Source organism: Neolamprologus brichardi, chromosome 3 (assembly GCF_056152115.1).
Source record: "Neolamprologus brichardi isolate AB-2024 chromosome 3, ASM5615211v1, whole genome shotgun sequence".
NCBI lineage: Eukaryota > Metazoa > Chordata > Actinopteri > Cichliformes > Cichlidae > Neolamprologus > Neolamprologus brichardi.
The window spans coordinates 56,183,539-56,207,874 of record NC_142106.1 but is presented as its reverse complement, the minus strand read 5'-3'; the positions used below and the strand labels follow the sequence as shown (position 1 = coordinate 56,207,874).

General features: G+C 42.3%; 1 protein-coding gene across 1 annotated transcript in view; it reads right to left on the bottom strand.

The window, feature by feature from the left end:
• Positions 1 to 24,119, bottom strand: part of LOC148105922 (NACHT, LRR and PYD domains-containing protein 12-like) — a 33,106-nt gene extending 8,987 nt beyond the window's left edge. Inside the window, exons 1-10 of the mRNA XM_087838418.1 lie at positions 23,890 to 24,119; positions 19,530 to 19,643; positions 18,664 to 18,765; positions 16,384 to 16,619; positions 16,025 to 16,267; positions 13,517 to 15,101; positions 11,829 to 12,005; positions 9,884 to 10,084; positions 7,551 to 7,727; positions 5,012 to 5,185 (exon numbers count right to left, since the gene is read on the bottom strand). Coding sequence (XP_087694544.1) covers positions 5,012 to 5,185; positions 7,551 to 7,727; positions 9,884 to 10,084; positions 11,829 to 12,005; positions 13,517 to 15,101; positions 16,025 to 16,267; positions 16,384 to 16,619; positions 18,664 to 18,765; positions 19,530 to 19,643; positions 23,890 to 24,119 — 3,239 coding nt within the window. The remainder of the gene's footprint in view (positions 1 to 5,011; positions 5,186 to 7,550; positions 7,728 to 9,883; positions 10,085 to 11,828; positions 12,006 to 13,516; positions 15,102 to 16,024; positions 16,268 to 16,383; positions 16,620 to 18,663; positions 18,766 to 19,529; positions 19,644 to 23,889) is intronic.
• Positions 24,120 to 24,336: the final 217 nt, after the last annotated feature.

Genomic DNA, 24,336 nt, shown 5'->3' with positions numbered 1-24,336 from the left:
TTCTTGAAGTACAGAGAGAGAGAGAGAGAGAGAGAGCTGTGCATGAAGTGTGATTTTATCCTGGTGGCAGCAAAACAATCAGAGGGAATTCATGACGATGTTTATGTGAAGCGTAGTTTGGATCTTCTTTTGCTGCTGGTTTACTCAATTTTGTTTGGAGAGAGAAAAACCTGCAGCTTCAGAATCAGCACAAAAAGGGCGTAAACACAAAGCGCGGAGCCGCCGAAACATCAGAATCAGCGAGCTGTCGGCTTTCAGCTCGTGTCTGTGCAGTCAGGTGAGAAAGTCACATCTCACTGATTCTGATGCGTCGGCGGCTCCGCGCTTTGTGTTTACGTCTTTGTGCAGAATCCGTGTTCCTGCTCTCATTTACTGTTTTAGCTGTTTGGTGGTTGTTGAAATTTTGGGAGGTTTAACCTGAGTTTCTGGCGTTTTGGCCAAAATAAATTTATATTAAAAAATCGATTCAGGATTTTAATGAATCGATATCACGTTATCCAAGCGAGAATCGATTTTAATCGATAAATCAATAATCAAAACCCACCCCTAATGCATATACACGGGTCACACTGCTTATTGAAACCCCCCCAAAGATCAGATCTTAATCAGACAGGTTTTTGTTTTTTGTTTTCAAAGTTTAGACTTTGCTTCTATTGGACTTTTTATCAGTAACACGTGCTCACTTTTTGCAGGAACAGTTGAAACTAACATAAATAAATAACTCAAGAGGTGATAGTCAGCAGGGGGTTTACAAGTTGTGTGCTGCGTTGTCGGCGGTATAAGCTCGACCACTTGCAAGGTGAGCTGGCAGACATCACTGAATTCATCAGAGATGATTAGGTTCATTTTGACAAAGTGAGCAGATATTTAACCTCCTAGGACCTGGCGTCCACATATGTGGACATCACATTTTGGGTTGTTTAGACCAAAATACTCAATTTTGCTCTACAAGGGCCTGATATCCACTTACGAGGATGTTATACTGCCACTGTGCTATCGAAATTTTAGACCAATATCCTGATATGTGGCTCTCATTTTTCTCAGAAACAAAAATTTGGTAAAAAAAAAAAAAATCTGGTAATTCTTTGTTTTTACATTCATCAGGTCCCAATCAGCCCAAATATCAAAGAGAAATTAAAAATGAATGCCACGGAGGAGTTCGGGTCTTAGGAGGTTAAAGATTATACCACTACATTCTTGTCTAGAAGATATTAAAGTGTATTTGGTGACACACAAAAAAGGGTAAAGTTTAAGTATAGTTTGGGTCCACACATGTCCAAACCCTGGTGTGTAGGCCTACTTAGTTTTGAGAAATTGTCATGGGACCGGGGTCTGGGTGACCCAGGGCCTGTAAGAAGTTATGGACATGTGTGTTTTTGGTGCTGCTGTCTCCTGTTTCCATGTTTGTGTATCTAGGTGTGTGTGTGTGGGTGTGCCAGCCAGGAGCCTGGCCACACCTGCGGAGGAGAATTACTCACACCTGCAGCTGATCAAGCCTCGTCAGAGGAGCTACTTAGGAGTGTGTTGGAGTTCTCTCCGATGCTGGATCATTGCGTAACTTCACGTTAGTCTCTTGGCGAGTTAGTTAAGGTTAGTCTGCCGCATTGTGGTGTTGCTGACGGCTGCCTCTTTGTTCTTCCCCAGGAGGAGTGTGGAGACGAGAGGGCAGCGAGCACGGGGTGCTCAGACACTGAGGAGCGGAGACAAAGAACACTAACACTGGCAAGAGGACATGTCAGAGTCAGGAACGCACTGGGGATTTATTGTTGTTTGGATTATTTAGCATCACTGTAAATAAATGCACTGACCTCATCAAAGAGTCCAGCATTTGGGTCCTCCTTCCCCTCATCATAGTCTGCCATGCAGGCCGTGACAGAAAAGCCCACTAAAAGAACGCCCACCAGACCAAAGCAATGGTTTTGACTTGATCAGCATTAACCCCGCCCCCTGACTTTGATGGGTGAAGCTGACAAATAAAATGTATTAATGAACACCGATGCAGGGCCAGGAGTAGCAACGTGAATTAAATAAATACATCATTAAATAATTCATTAAATGTGTCAGTAAAAAATTAAAATAGAAAACAAACCAATAATTGATTAAATATGTGATTAACTCATTTGAATTGTACATGAATAAATAATGAATTATTTTAAATTAAATTAACTGATAATTCATTATCAATATATTTTTGTAATTAATTATCTACATTTTTAATTAATTACTGAAATAAATAATTGATTAGTGATGTCTTTATTTAATACAACCATAAAATACCATATAAATACCATAAAATACCATATAAATACCATAAAATTGCTAATTTACTCAAAATAAATTTAAGACATCAATATTAAAGGTAAAATTATGATAATGAATACATGCAACTATAACTGATGACATAAAAATTAGGATTTCTTCAGCTAAAGCCAAAGTGCTGACTCATTTTTCATGTTACTCTCAAATGTTTTCCCTAATAACAATAACATAATTACACTTTAGCCACAAGAGGGCAGCAGCATTAATATAAGTCACATGTATATAAAGGTACAGTGATTATATTACAGTGATTTTGACAAAAACAAAACAGAAGTTGATGGCAGTGTGTTTTTCCATGACAGAATAATTACGCACACCCCACTTTGCAGTTATTTATTTGTAAAAAATCTTTGGAATCACGTATGATTTTCGTTCCACTTCTCACGTGTTCACCACTTTGTGTTGGTCTTTCACGTGGAATTCCAATAAAATTGATTCATGTTTGTTGCTGTAATGTGACAAAATGTGGGAAAGTTCAAGGGGGCCGAATACTTTTGCAAGTCAGTATAAAGTTCACTATCAGTAACATCATAGCACCACCCAGCTGTATAGAAACTCCGTCATGCTAGCTAGCACGCAGTACAAGTTATTGTAACTGACTGGAAAATAAACTCCACCTAAACTTGGTTTATATCTGACCCAGATAGACTGCAGGTCATAACGTCTTACCTGAAGTTCAGTTCACCTGACACTCTGACCGGCGGCCGCCTCGGGTCTCTGCTCCTCCTGCCTCCCCTTTCCCTCATCCACCTGCTGCCTCTGTGGAAGCTCCGCCATAGCCACCACCTAACAACTGACTTATTTTTACACATCGACCAGCATCTGACCAATCCACCAACTTTCATCGTTTATACCGTTACAAAAAATGAAAAAACATCATCGGCCCATGAAAATGAAAAATCACCATCGGTATGCCGATGGCCAGTCCAGCTATGGTCGTGCCATCAGTTAACCCTTCACGTGCCAGCTGTGACACGCGTGCCCAGGGTTGCCGACCCCTGCTCTAAAGCATCTGATTTGGATTCCTGAGATCAAATATATTTTCCTTTGGGTTTGTTTTCTTCCCATTTGTGGCTTTAATGTAGTGTTACATCCTGTTTGTTTGCTTCCATCTGTACACATGTCCAGATTCACTGTTATGTTTCTATTCTTACATTGCTGTGTGATCACTGTTCCCTCTGCTAACTGATGTGACCTTTTGTATCTTACACTGATACTTGACATCTTTGTATCTGCGCCTAAAAGATAAAAAGTTTTCCATGCTAAAACACAGCTCCACCTCCTGCAGTTCTCCCTCTGAACCACTAGATGTCTCTGTTATCTAAATGAAAACATGCAGCACAGCAACCACAGCAGCGCTCAGATCACACGTGTCCTGTTATTATGTATAAAAGCATGAAACAGGTGAGACAGGTGGGATCAATATTAATGTTGTGGAAATATATGAAAAAGCAACAGAAGAGTGAAAACATTTCGTGTTTCTAGAAAGATCTTTCAGCTCATAGCTGCTCACAGACTGTATTTACAAGTGACAAACTGCAACTCTACAGTACATCTACAGTATATATCAAATATATTCTGTATTCAAATCTATTGAGTGATGTTTGAAAATCTTTCCAGGTGAGTTTGATCCAGGAGGGTCTGAAGCCAGAGTCAGACAGAGACTGTACAGAGACTGTAGAAGGACAGAGCAGCAGCAGAGCAGTCCAGATACACTGATGATCCTCTGTCAGATCCAGAGGGACACACAGGGATGATGCTGGACTCTACATTGTGTCTGACATTGGAGCTGTTCTTAGAGCAGTTCACTCTGCAGCACTGACAGTCATCTGCACTTCTTCTCATTCCTCTGTCAGTCACTGCTGGATGAAGCTCTCCTCTCCACCTCCCAGTAACATGGCCCAGTCAGAGCGTCTCTACACACAAGCTGCTGCTGCTTCAACCTCTCTGGATCATCAGGACACAGCTCCTCCTCTCTCAGCACACACACCGTCCTGTTTACCATCATCACCTCCACCTGCAGAGAGAAGAAGGAAGAGCAGAGGAGATAAACGAGTGTTTCCAGAGACTCTTCATCAGCTGTCAGTCAGTGATGCAGCACATCCAGTATAAAGAGCAGCAGGGACTTCAGTGCTGGGACTGTACTAGGACTCATTGTTGCTTCACTTTTTCTAATCTTTGGATTTTTATTGAAGTTGATGAAAATGTTTTTCCCTCCTAGTTTGAGTTTGGACTTTCATTCATTAGAAGAACCTTGGTGTGTCCACTCTGAGCTCTGTAGGAACCCCAACAACAAGCCCAACAATCCAGATGGATGGTTCCAGCTGTTAACTGGAGGAATTCCATCCAAACATCTGCTCTCACTAAATTCTGCCTCACCTACAGACTGTGTTCTTCACTGCTTTAAACTTGGAAATGAATGCAGTCATTGGTCTGCGTGCTGTTTTGTTCAGAGAGCTGATTGGCTGTTGACAGTGTTTGATCAGAGCGTGTCTGCCGTTACTATGGTGACCATAAAGGTCAGAAACAGGAAGTGTTTGCGTCCAATCCTGAAGCCTGTCGCCATTCTCCTCTCACAGCTTCACTGAGAAGCTGCAGCTTTACAGGAAACACTGGATCTTTGTTTCATACTGACTGTGTTTAGTACAATACTGCTGACAGCACCACCCACTCACTCCATCACTCTACTGACCACAGAGTCTCCAGTCTGTAGTCTGGACTCTGCTGAAGATCAGACAGCTGCTTCACATCTGGATCCTTCAGGTTGTTTCCGTGCAGGTACAGCTCTCTCAGATGGGAGGGGTTGGACTTCAGTGCTGCTGCCAGATAATCACAGCTGATCTCTGACAAACCACAGCCCCTCAATCTGTATAAAGAATGAAAGATGTAAGTTTATTAGACAAAGTGTGAGCTTGAAATCATTCAGTGTTTCATCATCTGTTCAGAGCTGAGGAAGGTTCAGAATGTAGAAGTTTAGAAAATGGAAACTCCAAACAGCTGAAGCCAACAGGAAGCAGCTTCAAACAGGAAACTGTGCAGAGTTTCAGACTATATGTCCTGATGCAGCCAGTTGGATTTTGGAGATTTGAATCTCTGTTCTGTGACTAAGTCCTTGAATCATTTCTTCCAGTTGGTCCAACAAGACAGACTAAGTATTGGACATGTGTTGTGGCTCCATTAGGGGAGCTTCTAAATGTGATGTAATGGCCCCTCTGGGTCTGTCAGGTCACAGGACTGAAGAGAGCTCAAACTGTCTGTTGTTCCAGTCTGGACCAAAGACTCTATACTGGGACTGAGGGACTGCTTTGACTTCACCCACTGGGACTTTTTAAAGGCTCATGTTCTCACTTAGATCATAGATTTCTACTCACATTTTTTTCTGGGAAAAATGAGGATTACTTTGAAAACAGGAAGTATTTTCCCCAATAAGCAGCCCTGGATTAGTAAATCACTCCAACATGCTCTCAGGCAGAAGAAGCTGTCTTGTTATGAGGGAGAGAAGAAAAAGATTGAGGCACAGAAACTTGTTGAAAGAGAGATAAAGCAGCTAAAATCAGGTGTAAAAGTAAAGCAGAGGATGAGCTGAATAAAGGACACTCAAGGCTGGCTTGGAAAGGAATGAAGTCCATGGTGGGGATGCAGAACAAGGAGCAAAGATGAATGTGATGCTGAATCAGCAGAAGACTTGGACTCATTTGATTCCAGCTTTGATATCATTGATTTCAATGAAGAGCTTTGTGATTGTAGCAAAGGGCTGGTAGCTCTGAGAGTCCCACTGATGAGGTGTTTGTGTGGAAATCTCTTAGTGGGACCAAAGAGAGAAAAAGCCCTGGTCCTGATGCTGTGGGAGGGAAATGATTGAAGTGTGCTGTGAGGAACTGACTGGGAGATTTTCACACATTTTCCAGTCCTCCTGGGAACAACAGGAAGTTCCCAGCATATGGAAACAAAGGTTAAGTGTCCTACGGCACTCAGTGATGATGGTGCTGTGGCCCCACCACCTCCACCTCTTTGTAAAGGAACTAACTGTAATCTGAAGCTTCAAATGGAACTAAGACTTCCTCCACTAGGTGGCAGTGTCTGATGAGAAAGTGTTAGTGGAGCTGGCCTGGAGTCAGAAACAGGAAGATGCAGGATTTGGGCTGAAATGGGGAAAAGTGGTTAGCACTAGTGCCTTAAAGCAAGAAGGTTGTAGGTTGAAGCTTGTTGGCCTTTCTGTGGAGGTTGGATGTTCTCCCACAGTCCAATGAAATGCTGCTCAGGTTCATTGGTGCTTCTAAATTGGCTGTAGGTGTGGATGTGAGAGAGTGCTTCTCTGTCTCTCTCTGTTGGCCCTGTGATGGACTGCTCACCTGTGCAGGTGGACCACGCCTCTTGCCCTATGACAGCTAGGGCACAGGCTGCAGCCCTGTGAGCCTAAGCTGAATAAACAGTTAGCAAAAATAATCCATAGATGGCCTGAAATCCCCCAGTTAGCAGTTTGGTAGAGAGCTATGACATGCTAATCCCATCCAGCAGCTGTATTCTACCTGTAAGCTGATCCCTGCTGAGCCAAAGCACTTTTTCATATACAAATTACAACCATTAATAAAAACCTATTGGTCAGCATCTTATTAGCCTGCTGTTAGCATCATTCCACAGAAAACTGAGAGAAACTAACAGAGTTGATAAAGAATAAAGAGAAATGTGCTGATTTAAAGCCTTTGAAGTGCTTCAGATGATCTCTGTCCACTTCTGTCCACTCATTCATTCATGTAAGCTTTCTAATGCAGCTTTGATCTTCACAGTCTGCTTCATGAAACTCATTCTAACCCTGAATGTCAGAGTGTTCCTCCTTCTCTTTCCCATCATTCAAGCTGGCAGTGGAGGAGATTTGGATGTTGGACTGTGTTTTGGATGATGTGTGTATGTTTGTGTTGGACTGCTGTCTGTAAAGCAAACGGACATTTTGCTTTGGATTTCAGTGTCAGAAAGACTTTAAGGTGGAATGAAGAGTTGGAGAGTTTCACAGTGAATTATCCAGCGGAGGATTTTTCTTCTTCTTTGAAGGTTTGAAATGTGAACATTGTTCTGCTGCAGTCAATGGACTAAAACAGAGAAGAAGAAAACAGACTTTACCATGAAGATCCTCAGTGTGGATCAGTATAATATCAGCCTGATGTCTGCAGTTTAGTGTCAGCACAACTTTCACATCATATTACTCTCAGCACAACTAAAACATGCTGACTGACCTCAGAGTTTCAAGTCCACATCCTGGACTCTCCAGGAAACCACACAGATGCTTCACTCCTGAATCCTGCAGCTTGTAGTTGTAGCTCAGGTCAAGCTGTCTCAGATGGGAGGGGTTGGACTTCAGCGCTGCTGCCAGATAATCACAGCTGATCTTTGACAAACGACAGAGACTCAATCTGTATAAAGAATGAAAGATGTAAGTTTATTAGACAAAGTGTGAGCTTGAAATCATTCAGTGTTTCATCATCTGTTCAGAGCTGAAGAAGGTTCAGAATGTAGAAGTTTAGAAAATGGAAACTCCAAACAGCTGAAGCCAACAGGAAGCAGCTTCAAACAAACACAACAAGAGAAAAAACTCTGAATGTTTCACATTAAAGTCGTACATTTCTCATAAAAACACGACAAAGACTTGAAAAAGTCGTGTTTTTCCTTCCAGGAACCACAAGGCTTCACTTTTAAAGGTGAAGTGTGAAAGAAATGGACATATTTGAAGTCCAACACCTTTTTCCAGTCACATTATTAAAGCAGACAAACTACAAGCTCATTTTCATTCCAACAAGTCATCTTCTGACCTGGACTAACAACACTGGTCTCTATGTGCAGCTGGCTGTGAGACCAGTGCTCAGGGAACGTCTACAAAGTGCAACACTGAAAGAACATCACACACTAATTTGCTTCCAGCACTTTCACACAAACATCTACTGTCATTATTGTCACCAAACTCTGTGGATCCTTTATTGCAAATTTAAATGGGATCAAATGGTCAGACAAAAGAGGGTTATGAGGAAATATGATGAAATGTTGTGTATTAGCAGCAAGTTATTGAATCCTTTTCCTCAGAAACCAAACAAAATGATTGACAAACATGTTTTTACAAACTCAGTGTTGGACTTGGATCAGCAGGATAAGCTGATGTTTAAAGGCATTTGAGTCTCGCTGTATGAGAGTCCAGTTATTACTCAATATTTATGGATGATGTTCTTTCAGTGTTGCACTTTGTAGACGCTCCCTGAGCCTCACAGCCAGCTGCACATGGACCAGCTGACATTAGCCAGCATTAGAGGCGGGTGTGAAAAAATGGATTTTCCTATTTAAATGGTTTTGATTTGAATAAAGCGATGTTGATTCATTCAATCCTGAATCGATTTTTAATATAAATGTATTTTGCCAGAATCTCAGGTTAAAGCTCCCAAAAGTATTTCAACAACAACCAAACAGATCAAACAGTAAATGAGAGCAGCTAAACACACAAAGATGGAAACACAGAGCGTGGATCGTTCACTCGACGGCACGTACACGGACACGACGTCGGGGCTGAAAGTGGACAGCTCACAGATCCTGAAGCTGCAGGTTTCATCTGTCTCCAACCAAAACTGACTGAACCAGCAGCAAAAGAAGATCCAAACTACGCTTTACGTTTGATGAACATCGTCATGAATTCTCTCTGACTTTGACGTTTACTTCCTGCACAGCTCTCTCTCTCTCAGTGTACTTCAAGAACAGTTTACCTTCAAAAATCTGTTTTCTGCATTATTCACTGCTTATTACGCACCAGTCTGCTGTTGTGTTCACTGATGTCGGCCTCCGAAAACAAAGCTTCATTTCTGCTGTTCAATACTGAAGAAATTTAAACCTTTTAAAATGATGACAGATTACAAACTCTCAGCTGTGTCTGTAATCAAACCTCTGTAACTTTGCTTCACTTCAGCAGCATCAGGTCATGTTCACATGTTGATTCATGGTTTGCTTCAGTTTTTGATCGACTGCAGAATATTTTGAAGGTTATCTGCTATAAAAAGCCAGAACAGGAAAATCTGCTTCATGTGTTTCTGTTTGATCCTCAGTGACTTTGACACAAAGGCCTCTGCTGTGATGATCACACCTCTGATCAAGTCTCACAGTGTCAGCTTTGTTTTTATACACATGGATTTGTGCTGATAAATGATCAGAATTATAATATTTCCCACTGTCTGCTGTGTGCCGTGACCTTTGACCTGCTAAAGACAGTCAGCTGTGGATTATTCATTGTTGTGTCTGATACTTAGAACTGTGAGGAAGAACACTACACAGTTAATCAGGGTCCCCTCTCTCTGAATCAGGAAAGGTGGGGAGGCCGCGTGTGGGCCGCGGGCCATACGTTGAGTCTCACTGTTTGAAATGTGAACATTGTTCTGCTGCAGTCAATGGAATAAACCAGAGAAGAAGAAAACAGACTTCACCATGAAGATCCTCAGTGTGGACCAGTATAATATCAGCCTGATGTCTGCAGTTTAGTGTCAGCACAACTTTCACATCATATTCATCTCAGCACAACTAAAACATGCTGACTGACCTCAGAGTTTCAAGTCCACATCCTGGACTCTCCAGGAAACCACAGAGATGCTTCACTCCTGAATCCTGCAGGTGCTTGGTGTTAGTTGAAGACCAGGAGTACTCGTTACTCAGGTCCAGCTCTCTCAGATGGGAGGGGTTGGACTTCAGTGCTGCTGCCAGATAATCACAGCTGATCTCTGACAAACCACAGCGCAACAATCTGTATAAAGAATGAAAGATGTAAGTTTATTAGACAAAGTGTGAGCTTGAAATCATTCAGTGTTTCATCATCTGTTCAGAGCTGAAGAAGGTTCAGAATGTAGAAGTTTAGAAAATGGAAACTCCAAACAGCTGAAGCCAACAGGAAGCAGCTTCAAACAAACACAACAAGAGAAAAAACTCTGAATGTTTCACATTAAAGTCGTACATTTATCATAAAAACAGGATAAAGACTTGAAAAAGTCATGTTTTTCCTTCCAGGAACCACAAGGCTTCACTTTTAAAGGTGAAGTGTGAAAGAAATGGACATATTTGAAGTCCAACACCTTTTTCCAGTCACATTATTAAAGCAGACAAACTACAAGCTCATTTTCATTCCAACAAGTCATCTTCTGACCTGGACTAACAACACTGGTCTCTATGTGCAGCTGGCTGTGAGACCAGTGCTCAGGGAACGTCTACAAAGTGCAACACTGAAAGAACATCACACACTAATTTGCTTCCATCATCCAACCTGAAGAGGAAACAGAGACGCCTCCCCTTCAAAGTTAAAGCTGCTCCTTTTGGACACAGAATCAAAGAAAGTCTACAGTATAACATAGAAAAGACAGAACAAAGTTTTGGTTGTTTTTAAATTGTGCAGAAATGAAACTACACTAAGCTCAATTATGTGACAGACATTTCATCCCATGTCAGTTTGGCCTCATCCTGGGCCGGATTATCAAGCACACACTCTGACCATAGGTCCAGGGGCCACACACAGCTGGGCTCCATCCAAGAGACAGGAAACAAACCAACACAATAATACAAAGCACCATGTGATCTTCTTACATCTTCAAGACAAACATAGTAAAAATATGAGCATATTTGTTTCCTGATAAAATGATGTGACAGGTAGAACAGAGTAAAGTGGTGGTGTTACAGCCTTTCTCCCCTCTGCTGCCGAGGCTGTTAGTCTCTCCCAAACTCAGCTACAGGACTTCCAAATGAATGAAAGCAGCAGAAGTGGCTTTACAAATGAAAGAGGAAGAGGAGAAGAAGAGGAGAGGGAGGCCACCCTGACCATCACTCCAGCTGAAAACATCACACTTCCATTAAAGTTGGTGAGAAAATGTTGAGCAGGATGAGCTGCTGGCTAATCTGGAGGCTGTAGCAGCAGCTCACAGTCACAGTGGATTTCCACTCATGAAAAAGCTCTGGCTGCTTCATTTCTCATCTCATATCAGAGACTTTAATGCTTCACTGAAGCTGTACTGTGATGCTTCCATATTCCAGTGAAGCCTCCATAATGATTTCAGCTGTTCTGTACACACACTGTGTGCCCTGTATGGCTCAAAGTCTCTGCAGCCTGTTTTTATCTGCTATCATCAGATCTTCATCATCCTCATTCACATCCCTCACACACTCTACAGCCTCATCAGCACTGACTTCATCTTCACTGACTGATGGAGCACAACATGAACCTGTGGAGGCTGAAACACTGTCCTGTCAAACATCTCCCCGTCACCACTCCACTTCTGTCAGCCTTTAAATGAACCCTGCTCAAGTCTGTCACTTCTGTTTGGAGCCAAAAGGAAAAACTGTTGTTCAGTCGTTTGGAAAGACAACATTTCTGAAAGCACTCAAACTTCTTCACATTTGTCTTCAGACACATCCTGAACATTTAGGAACTAAAGAAAGTTTCAAACATCAATCAAAGACCTGAAATATAGAAAAACAAACACAGCCGCAGACAGTGAACTCACCTCAGAGTCTCCAGTCGACAGTTTGGACTCTCCAGTCCAGCACACAGAAGCTTCACACCTGAATCCCGGAGGTTGTAGTTGTTACTCATGTCCAGCTCTGTCAGATGGGAGGGGTTGGACTTCAGAGCTGAGGCCACAACTTCACAGTGAGTCTTTGAGAGTCCACACCAAGTCAGTCTGTGATGATAGAAAATATAAAATGTGTTATTATAAAAGCAGAAAATCTGCATTATAAACACAGACTGAATGTATATGAAGACAAAACAGAGTGAGGTCATAATCTGATGAATCTGCTCTTCACATCTGTGCTTCAGCTCCTCTTACTGTGTTTGACATGACACAACGATTGAGTCTCTCTCAGACCTGCAGACTTTTAATGAGAATCTTTGTTTGGCTTTAATCTGCAGATGAAGGAGGAAGATGGTGTCACATTTAGGCTTCCATAATGTCCACAGTCTGTCACTGAGATCTGATCCAGAGTCAGAGTGAAGACACACATTTGGACTGTTTCCTGTTTTGACTCCAGAACATTTTGAATGAGTTCAGCTCAGTGAAGAGTTCCAGCTGGAAAGATGATCTCTGTTTGCTACCTGCTGTCAGGTACGACTGTTCACGTCCACACGCAGGAAAAACCTGCTGACTGTTACCAAACGGAGCAGAAATCTCATCACTGGACAATAATGATGAATGAACTCAGAGCTGCTGATATCACATCTGATTTCAGGGGAACTAAACACAGAAATGATTGGCTCATTTTAGCTTTCTGAGCCATTATCTGCTGCTGTGTCGCTAGTTGGCAGAAAATGATTTGTATTCCTGTTCAGGGCTTCAGTGTTTATGAGTCCAGATCCAGGTGACAGCAAGTCAAAATGATGTTACCTGTCTGTGTCCAGCAGCAGCCTGTATTCACTTTGAATATTGTTATAACCTGACATGGATCAGTTTGTCTTTGATTGGTTTGTAAATGTCACTGTTTCCATTGGACCTGAGTGACGGTGCAAAGACAGAGAGGGAGAGAAAGGAGAGAGAGGATGGAGACAGCAAAGAGAGAGCAAACACAAACAGGTGAGAGTGGACAGGTGACCAAGGTCAGCAACCAATCAGAGAGCTTCTGTTTGACCCACAGTCACTGATGATGACTGCACATAACCAAGCAGTGTGTTACTCTGATATCAAATATGGATCCTGCTCTTATAATAATGATCATCAGATGATATTATTGTGTTATTTTGTAGCTGAATACGATGTTTGTGTGATTATCAGTGAAAGAAGCAGTGAGGAGGATGGAGAGAGAGAGAGGACAGAGGGTGAAGTTAGAAACACTAAAAGGATTTTTCATGGATTTCATGGATGATTTGAGTGATTTCCAGCAGGACACTTAAACATGTCAGTGGACGTCCTAAAGAACATATTCACTGATATGAAACGTGTCATTGAACAGGATTAATATCAGTGGAAACATGGTGGAAACAGCTGTGACTGCATGGATGTGACACGCTTCAAATCTGTTCTCCACTCTTGGATTTGGGATCCATGGAGCTGCTGCTGAGTCTGTACAATAAAGGAATGGTGTGGAAGGTTGCAGCGTACGGACACAAACACTTTGTGGTTACAATCTGATTTTATTTTCAAAATTAAACTACTAACCTACACTGATCAATGATGTTAATGATCACATCTGGACTCACCCAGCCTTTCTGCAGTTCCTCACAGCTGGAATCAGTCTCTGTCGTCCCCAGTCTGATGTGTTGTACTTCTGCAGGTCCAACTCATCCAGAACCTCCTCTGACATCTGCAGCATGAAGGCCAGAGCTGAGCACTGGATCTCAGAGAGTTCCTTCTCTGATCTGTTCTCTGACTTCAGGAACTCTTGGATCTCCTGAAATAATGAGAGGTGCTTCATCTCCATCAGACAGTGGAAGATGTTGATGCTTCTGTCAGGAGAGATTTCATCACTGTTCATCTCCTTCAGGTTGTTGATGACTCTCTGGATGGTTTCTGGACTGATCTCTGTCTGACCCAGCAGACCTACTAAGAGTCTCTGGTTGGACTCCAGACAGAGGCCATGAAGGAAGCGAACAAACAGGTCCAGGTGGCCATTTTTACTCTGGAGGGATTTCTCCATGGCTCTCCTCATAAATACATCAAGAAATTGGAGATCTTTGTTATCAAAAACACTGGAAATCATCTTGATTAAAGATTTTGGTTTAAGGAAGTTCTTCAGCACCTTTGTCTTCCTGTTGGTGTGACAGTGGAACATGTAGACTGCAGCCAGAAACTCCTGAATGCTCAGATGAACAAAGCAGTAGACTGGTTTCTGGAAGATCACACACTCTCTTTTGAAGATCTCTGTACAAACTCCTGAGTACACCGAGGCCTCTGTCACATCCAGACCACACTGCTCCAGGTCTTCTTGGTAGAACATGATGTTTCCTTTCTCCAGATGTTCAAACGCCAGCCTCCCCAGCTTCAGAAGAACTTCCCTGTCAGCCTTCTTCAGCTCCTGTGGACTTGTCTCATGTCCCTCATGGTACTTTTTCTTTTTCCTCTTTGTCTGAACCAGCAGGAAGCGTGAGTACATGTCAGTCAGGGTCTTGGGCAGCTCTCCTCTCTGCTCTGTAGTCAACATGTGCTCCAGAACTGTAGCAGTGATCCAGCAGAAGACTGGGATACTACACATGATGTGGAGGCTCCTGGATGTCTTCATGTGGGAGATGATTCTGCTGGACAGCTCTTCATCACTGAATCTCCTCCTGAAGTACTCCTCCTTCTGGGCGTCAGTGAAGCCTCGTACTTCTGTTAGCCTGTCAACACATGTAGGAGGGATCTGATTGGCTGCTGCGGGTCGGGAAGTTATCCAGATGAGAGCCGAGGGAAGCAGATTCCCCTGGATGAGGTTTGTCAGCAGCTGGCTGACTGATGACTTCTGTGTGACATCAGACAGCAGCTTCCTGTTGGTGAAATCCAATGAAAGTCTGCTTTCATCCAGGCCGTCAAAGATGAACAAAAGCTGAGAGACAGCCAGCTTCTCTGCTGTGACCTTCTGTAATGTTGGATGGAAAACATGGAACAGCTCCAGAAGACTGTACTGCTCATCTCTGATCAGGTTCAGCTCCCTGAATGAAAGCAGAACCACCACACTGACATGTTGGTTCTCCAAGCCCTCTGCCCAGTCCAGAGTGAACTTCTGCACTGTGAAGGTTTTTCCAACACCAGCCACGCCGTTGGTCAGAACCACTCTGATGGGTCTCTGTTGGTCAGGTAAGGCTTTAACCCTTTAAGACCTACCATAGAACCAAGTCCGCCAGAGCTTATATTATATGTTTACATGCTGTGGAGCCATTTTTGGGAGCATTTCAAGTTTCTATACATCAATACAACCATTACATGCTAGATTTTAATAATATGTATGAATTAAGTGCATAGTGATTACATAAATTGCAAAAAAGTGCAATAAACTGCAAAAAAATTGAAAATCGTTTTTGTTTTTTTAACATATATTTCTAGTTAGAGAAATTTAAGAGGCTTATCCCTCAAAACTGTAAAGACAAAAAAGTTGCACAAAATAGTTTCCCACCACAGGAAATTTATTTTGAGTGCCTTCATAGTTTTATTTTTGAAATACACCAATTTTTATATACTGCAGAAAAAACGAAAATAAATATTATAATGCAAATTTGCAAAAAAGCAGCATATGCATCAAAATAAACTATTTCCAGCAGTGCAATATGAGTCCTAAGCATCCCAGAAACCACACAGAAAGTCATAAAGTCAAACATAACTTTTAAAAACACCAGTATAGGCTCATTGAGGCCGGGACGATAAAAAACTACATTTCCGCGAAAATGACGTCACTTCCGGTTTCGGGAAAATCATGGCGGACATGCGATAGTTCGCGCTGACGTCTATTCCAATGTAGGAAGTGTTATAAACAGCTGATCAGATCGGCAAAACGTGTTTCTGGAATATTGTGTTTTTGTTGCTGCAAGCGCTTTTTATGCAGTTTTTGCAAAGCTGTATGTGGAAGGAAACTGTGACCGAGGACAAGCTGATGGCATAAGATGTAAGTACAACTCCTCAGGTTTCATATGCAAAAAAAATTATTGCGCTAGCTCACGTGGTTGCAGAGTTACCGGGATTTAAAAATAGTTACGCAAAACAGAGCGTGCCCGCTCCAACCGGTTTTAAAGGGTTAAAGATGTCCTGGCACCTGATTGGAGCGTCATGGAGGGCGTCAATCTTGGAAGCTGTCTCCAGCTGTCTCACCTCATGTTGGGTATTAACCTCTTCACTCTGTCCCTCTGTGATGTAGAGCTCAGTGTAGATCCTGTTGAGGAGGGTTCTACTTCCTGTTTCATCACTTCCTTCAGTCACACGTTCACATCTCCTCCTCAGACTGATCTTATGTTCATCTAAAACCTCCTGCAGACCAACATCTGCTGAAAGAAAGAAAAACAATGAGACTAAAGAGAAAGAAAACTCTTCAATGTCTGAACAACACAAGAAGTCCAGTTTTCAGAAATGAGTCCATCAGCAGACAGATGTTCAGTCTTACTTTGTACACAGCTGCTCTGACTGGCTGTCTGCAGTCCAGCTCTGCTTCTGGATCTTTCTCCACACTGGGGACAGGAGGAGTCTCCTGATGAAGCAGACTGGTCCCAGTATGAGTAGATGCACTGTCTGCAGAACCAGTGTCCACAGCTGGTAGAGACTGGATCCTTCAGGACGTCCTGACACAAAGCACAGCAGGACAGCTGCTCCTCCTCACAAACACCACTCCTCTTCCTCCCTCTGTGAACACATTTCTTTATCACTAAAAACATTTACTGTCAGTGAAAAACATCCAGATTTGACCAAACTGCAGTTCCTCACAGTTCCTTTGATTTCATCAACACTAATGAGTTGCTCTTCCTGTCTGCCTGTCTCATTAAACACTGAGTGATGAATACAAACTCAACACTTCCTGCAAACTTCCTGACTTCACAATAAAAGCTTTCCATCAGAGAGAGACAGTTATGACTTTCACTGTTTTACAGCCGCTGTGTGCAGATTATCTGGGTCTGTTCACTCTGAAGCATCTTAGAAGTGTCCGTGTAGAGCCGTGGTCTGACACACAGAGACTTCTGATTTTCTCTATTTAAACAAACATGATGAAGATGAGCAGGTTTCTCTTCTAGTATAAAACTCTGTGTCTCTCTGGCTGGCTCATGATGGCTTTTCAGGTTTCATTTTTTGCTCTCTCCTGCTAGCGTTTTGCCTGCCTGGGTGGAGCTTGTAATGGCCTCTCGCTCTTGGTCCACACAGTTATGATGATTACACCACCTGTTGCTGATTCACCTGTGCTTACCGGTAACCATTTAACGCTGCGGCGTGGAGCAGTTTGTTGCTGGGTCATTGACCCTCCTGTGTTCATGATCTCAGCTCCTTGCTAAGAAATCTCTCTCTAAATTCACCAGTTGGGTTAACTTTGTGTGTACTTTGAGTATATATTTCCCCAGACCTGGTTACAGACGCTTACCTGTGACTCCCGTGTGTGGCTGTGTGAGTGGAGAGCAGGACAAGAGTGACTGAAGAGGAGTGAGTGTGCTGAAGGACATTGTTGCATGATCCACTTTTTCTTATCACTCAAATATCCTGATACTTTAAGAAAGTTGGAGAGCTCTCCTGGCTTGCTTAGTCTTTGCTCTGTACTGCAGTACTTGCACTGGTTTCACTGGACAAGTCTGCATGTGAATCTACAACTGATCTGTCATTGTGGCACAAACACAGTAAACAAACACTACGAGCACCTTGTTTCATGTGCAGTGGCTTTCTTCTCATTCTGTTACTGAACACTGTATGAAAAGCCTCTCACTGCCAGCATCCTTCCAGCCCCACGACAACAAGACCAACTCACATCTTCACAACACCAAGAATTTTTCCCCTTTTCTTTGGAGAAACTGAGAAGCCAATAGGATTGTAGCTCAAACTTGCCCACAGTCCTGCTTCATCACTGCTCACTCCTACCTGTGTTGGTGCTCAGTGGACAGTCGTAGCCTGCTGCTAGCATGAATGCTAAATGTACTGCTGTGGATGATCAGCAGAACAAGATGTTGTCAGTTTGACTGTTTGCTGTATTTAAAGTGTTTTTCTCAGTTCATCTGTATTCAAAGTGCATTCGGGGCTTTAGCTGACAGCTCTTTGTGCTAACAAACTAAACTCTCTTAGTTTAAGCCAACAGACTTTACCAAAGCCTGCTGCTGCCTCCATGGGTTAGCTTGTGTGACTGGTGTTTACACCAATGAAATCTAAATCACACTAATGTGTCCTTCAAGGTGTTTGGTGGGAGCACTGAGTGAAACATAAGAGCTCTGGTAAAATAACAAACAGGGCTGTGAGAGCAACTGAAGTGATAAAAATACTGTTTAAAGATAAAAACACTTTGATATTCTCTCGTCACCTAACAAAGTCCAAACCCTGTGAACTATTTTAGCTTTAATAATTGTGGATTCACGTATCCTGAACCCATCTTTGGACATTTGTAATTAAATATTTTAAAACTCCATCAAAGACTCCTGATGTGGCTGTTTGGAGAAGGAAAAGAGGGACAAAGTGGAGCGTCGAGCTGAGGCTTCATTCACTGCAAACCTACAGTTATGTTTTCTTATTTCTGCTGTTTGTTCACAGCTGAAATAAAGCTGCCTCTTTGACTTCATCCTGTTGTGTTTGGGTCCAATCCTGCCTGCCACACAGCGCTACAGGACAAAGTCTAATATTTTTATCTTTTTAATGAATCTTTGGTCATATTTATCCAGGAAAACACAAACATGTAAAGGAGTCATCACAGGTCTCTGACCTCGTTGGTCCAGGTTCAGCACTGAAGTCTGTAGGGTGATGTGTGGACCAGTCACTCCTTAGAGACGGACAGCTGGATCTTGCAGACTGTGACCTCTGACCTCTGCAGACACAAACATGTTTTATTCAATAATCAATTCTCTGATCAAGTGATTGAAGCAGCTGTGATCACACAGACTGCAGATAATGCAGCTGTTTCCTGTCAGTAACAGTCCTCTTAGATTAGAGTTCAGCTTTTTACAGGAAAACAAATGTCCCTGAATGCAACAGTGAGACACAGTCTGCCTGTGTGGCTGTGATAGCTGCCGTTAGGAGCGCTCATGTGTTTGTAGTTTGACGAGGAGATGTTACCATCATGGACATGTTAACAAATCCTGCAGCATCACGTGGCACAAACACTTTGTGTTCCTGTCATCTGCAAGCAACAGGAAGTTCATTAATAAAGGCGGGATGGAGACGTGACTGTGATGGTTCTCCTTCATCCAGCTGTTACACACATCTGGGCTCACACGACGAGCCTTTGTCTAATACAGCAGCTGCTCTCTGAACACTTTTCTGAAGAGGAGCTGCACAAACCTTTGTTTGCTTTCTAGAGCAGCGTATCAAAGTCAAACTACCCACTGCTAGCAGCTGTTTCTATCATAGTTTAGGATCCAGATGTGTGAGCTCTAAATTTACACCTCTGATTAAAATAAGTAGTTAAAAACAGTCAATTGTGTCCAAATGTGTCTTAAAACCAGATAAACTGACAGTTACAGCTGAGCCTGTGTGTCCTTGGAGACACTGCTCTGCTACAGAGATGCATTTTAGAAACCAGGAAACATCAAAATCATTTAAATCAGAGAGTTCTTGTTACTAACAGCTCACCTCTCTGCAGCATAGTCTTTAAAATCAATCAAAGTTCTACACCGGCAACTCTTGAAGGACACAGAGCTGGAATCTGAATCAGAGTCTGAATCAGGTTCAGGTCCATGTTGGTCCCTGTGAATAATGATGGAGCAGTGATGTGAGTGCTGAGCTGTGACGTGGAGAAGAGTCATGGACAGTTAGAGATGGTCACCTCTGAGCTTTGGTCTGGCTCTCATGTTCCCCACACAGAGTGCTTTTAGAGGGAGGGACTCCCTCCTCTCTGTCCTCACTCTGATCCATGCTGCTCAATTCACATCAGCTCACACACACTTTCTACCTTCACCTGCAGAGGAAACACAAATCATTCATGTGCACATCAACTGAAATCCTCCTTTCCATCATGTGTGCTGTCCAAATATCAGCTGCTTCTTTCCTGCTTCATCTCAGTGTCAGCTGAATGCAGTCAGACAGCAGTGTGAGACAGATGAAACTGCCATCAGCTGCTCTACTATCAGTCCAATCGATGGAGCCACGAAGCACACACACGATGCATTCACTGACACACACTGATTTACTGTGACTAGAAGTTTCAGTCAGTTCAACAGGTGTGAACAACATTCTAAACGAACACGTCAAGCTTGGATTGCAGCGGTCAGACGAGTGGATATCGAGTTCTCTGCCATCCCCAATTTTTTGTTGGTTTGCTCGCAGCATTTTCTTTCTGGTGAGTTCTAAATAAATTCATATCTCTCTTAATAGACTTTTAGTGTTATTTTGAATGCGCTGAGGTCATAGATAATTAGATTAAGCATCCTAATGTGTGATGCTGCAGAACCACGTCATGTTGACGGAGAGGCTTATTATTTGGCATTATTGCATTCAAACCAGCATATGAAATGGATGTAACAAATCCAGACTGGGCTCCAACGCTGCACATGGGGCACGACGACATACCTGTGTCAAACTCAGACCGGCGCTCAACACTGCTTGATAAGATTGTTAAGGTGTGCTGTGTTTTGGTGAATATGTGCCCCAGTGTGGTTGTCAAACCAGGGTCAAATGAAACTTGCTCTTGTTGAATATTCATAAAACTGCTGTGTTGCATGTACAGTTCATTGTAAATAATTGTACTTTCTGTAAAGTGGTTTCAATAAAACAGAAAAGAAAAGTATGTTCATTTTTTTTTTTTATTCAAGATCTGTTCACATGTACTTAGCAAGTACATACACGTGAAATGCAAACTATTTACATGGCAACGCACAGCTTGCATCAATCGTGAATCGTTCATCTAGAGCAATTTTTGGGGCAGCTGCTGTGGAGAAGTCAATGTTATGTGCAACCTCAAGCTGTATCTTGGTCATATGGTCAACGTACTCACAATGTGGAGGCTTAAAAACAGCCAAATCTTGTACCCAACCGTTTGTGAATTAGATGTGCGCCTCCAGGAATTTATAATTCCGAAAATGATTCGCCGTGTATGCGCTGACTCCACAGACAAGATACGCAAAAATATCGGGATAGGACAACAGCGGTAGGCTGTCTAGGTTTCCGCTCCGCCGCCTTATTTCATACGGGTCCACATTACCGATGCACGCTATTTTGTCCAAGTACCGTCTTTAGGCGTCTTGGCGCAATCGGTCGCGATACAGCCCTTTGTGTTTTGCGCTGATTTTAAGCATGGTTCTGACAGTCCTGCTTCCAACACAGTGTGTTTGTTTTGATTTGTGGCCTTCTGACATGGCGCCGCAATCCCACAATGCACTGCGGTGTGACGTCAACTCCAAAGCCCTATACGGCAGATGGCAGAAGCGGAGCGGCCAAAGAGTAAACCTTCAAAAGTAAGTACTGAATATTATGTCACTTATTTATGTGCAAATGTTTAATAATGAAGAACATTAAAACATTACTCTTGGCCACATGTCGGCAAAGTTATGTGACATTAGTGACGTTTGTACTTTCAGCGTTTGCTTGGTTTTAAAGCCTCTACTTAAAAATATATATATGTATAGTCGACCTTAATCCTAAAGAGAATGTGATGATTTTGTGGATAATTAAAGTCAGTCATATATCCACAAACACAAAAAGCTGAAAGTCAGTGATGCTGCTCGGTTTGCAGTCCTGAATATCACGGCACAAGCAGGATTCACTGCACTGTTAATGTTAGCTATGTTATATTGCTGCCTCTGTTCGGTGGTGTCGAGCCACACGGACTTTAACATGTGTTTGAACGAGCTGACGGTTCACTCGTTAAGCTGAAAGAAAGATGCTTTAATCACAGGAGTCACACATGTGTCCACTGTAGCATCTGGGAACTCTTCTTGTTTAGCACTCGTAATAACACAAACACTAAATCCTCCTGTTTGTAGCAGTGTATACACCTGAGACTGTCACCTGTCTGTCTGTCCTGCACTCTCTCTCAGTTTCTTTCTCTCTGATTGTGGAATAAAAGTATGAACATGTATTTATAAGTTACACTTGTGTTTGAATCCTGCAGCTTATCACACATTTGATTTCCATGTGTGACAACTGCAAGTGTCCAGAGTGAGGACAGACTGAGGGACCCACTGCTGCACATCATCTGTGAGGCTTTGCACCCCTGATGATCCACCAGGACAAACTCAGCAGTGTGTGAGGAAGAGGAGGAGGAAGAGCCAGCAGCAGCTGACAGATGGAGAGAATAGACAGACTGTTCCCTGTTTGTGAAGGACTGCTAGAAAAGTTTAACATAACTAATTGTCTGTCCTGAATCAGTCTTATTAGGTAATGTTCAAATAATTGTATCATTCCAGTGTTTTCAGTGTGGGAGAAAGTACTCAGGGTCTTCAAGTTACACACTATGAAAGGCAGAAACAAGTTTAATATTTAGAAACCTAAAGTATGTATCAGCAGCAGAATGGAGCTAAAAATAAATGTTTGTTTCAGTTCTATGAAGCTTTGAGTATTTTGGATTAGTAGCACTGCTGTGTTTGTTGCATCATATTGCTGTAATTGTTTATATGCTTTATATATTCTGAGGTAAGTTGATCTATAGTGTTACATCATATTCTATAAGGATGTTATGTGTTTGTATACTTTCTGCCCAGTTTGACCCATTTAGCAGAAGTCAGCCTGTTTAAGGCTCTGATATCTATTCTGTATGACTTAAAGCAGTTATGACATGGTCTGATTTTCTCACCCAATAAAGGAATATTTCATATATCAGTCTACTCTTCATTCTATCAGACACAGTTATTACAGCTCATACATTTGCTTTTTACACATATATGTAAGCATTGAGTCAAATTTAGTAATGCCAACATACTGAAAGAACAACATTTGTTTCTTATATATAGATATATGTGTATCTATATATACACAGTCAAAGATACTTGTCTTTGAGTGAAGATTTAAGGTGATAGGAAATATAAATAACTTCTACTTGAATCTTTGACACAGAGTTCAAGCTCACTGCTGTAATATATATATATATATATATATATATATATATATATATATATATATATATATATATATATATATATATATAGCCACTCGCCTAGCTTGGGAGTCACCGCACCTAGTGCTCCGATTACCACGGGGACCACCGTTACCTTCACCCTCCACATCCTCTCGAGCTCTTCTCTGAGCCCTTGGTATTTCTCCAGCTTCCGTGTTCCTTCTTCCTGATTTTGCTGTCATTCGGAACCGCTACATCGATCACTAAAGCCGAAACCGGTTACCAGGATTACGTGATGTATATATATATATATATATATATATATATATATATATATATATATATATCTCATAATAACCTGACAATACATATGCAATACATATTATATTTACATTATCACAGTGAGATGATTTTAGTCTCATGATCAACATTAGCTAATTGTTATTTACTAACTAATCTTAAATGACTGTTCAGTACAGAAATGAAGCCCAACAATCATGTTTTACAGTCCTGTGGTCTCAGCCTCAGATACTCAACTAATCAAAGTGATGTCATGAAAAAAATGGATGAGCAACAAAACATTTTTTCTCCTTCATTTCTGTCAAACAAAGCTGTATGAAACGTTTCTCGCTGTTAGTATCATGGTTGCTAGGCAACCTGAGCAGCGCGACAAAGGATAGACCGTCCCATTTCACAAACCTCTCACGTCCGCACTTCTCGTACTTATAGTACGCACCGTACGTAGTACGCGTAGTGCGCGTGCTTCACTCTCTTAATTGGGACACAGCACAAACTATAAGTAAGAGTTTAATGCGCAAAATGAACTTAGTGTGCAAAGTGACCTGATGTGCAAACTGCAGTTTGAGGTCGGTCAGCTGTTCAGGAGTCTGATAGCAGTGGGGAAGATGGAGTTGTTGAGTCTGGATGTTCTAGATTTCACACTTCTGAACCTTCGTCTCGAGGGCACAGGTGTGTCTCTCCTCTGGACTCTGCGATGGTAGATGCTCTGCAGAGAGAGCAGTGGGGTCCTGATGATCTTCTCCACAGTTGTTATCACTCTGCAGGCGTTTGCGGTCCATAGCAGTAGTGCTGCCGTACCATGCAGTGATGCAGCTGGTCAGGCTGCTCTCCACAATGCAGCTGTAGAAGCTGCTGAGGATCTTGGCCAACATACCAAATTTCCTGAAGCTCCTCAGGAAATATAGCAGCTGCTGAGCCTTCTTGACCAGCTGTGTGGTGTTCAGTGTCTAGGGGAGGTCCTCACTGATGTGGACGCCCAGGTACTGCTGCTCACCCTGTCCACTTCAAGGAACGGGGAAAAACAGCAGCTGGTGAAGCCTCTTCTTCTTCCTCGTGTCCACTATCCAATTCAATTCAATTCAATTTTAT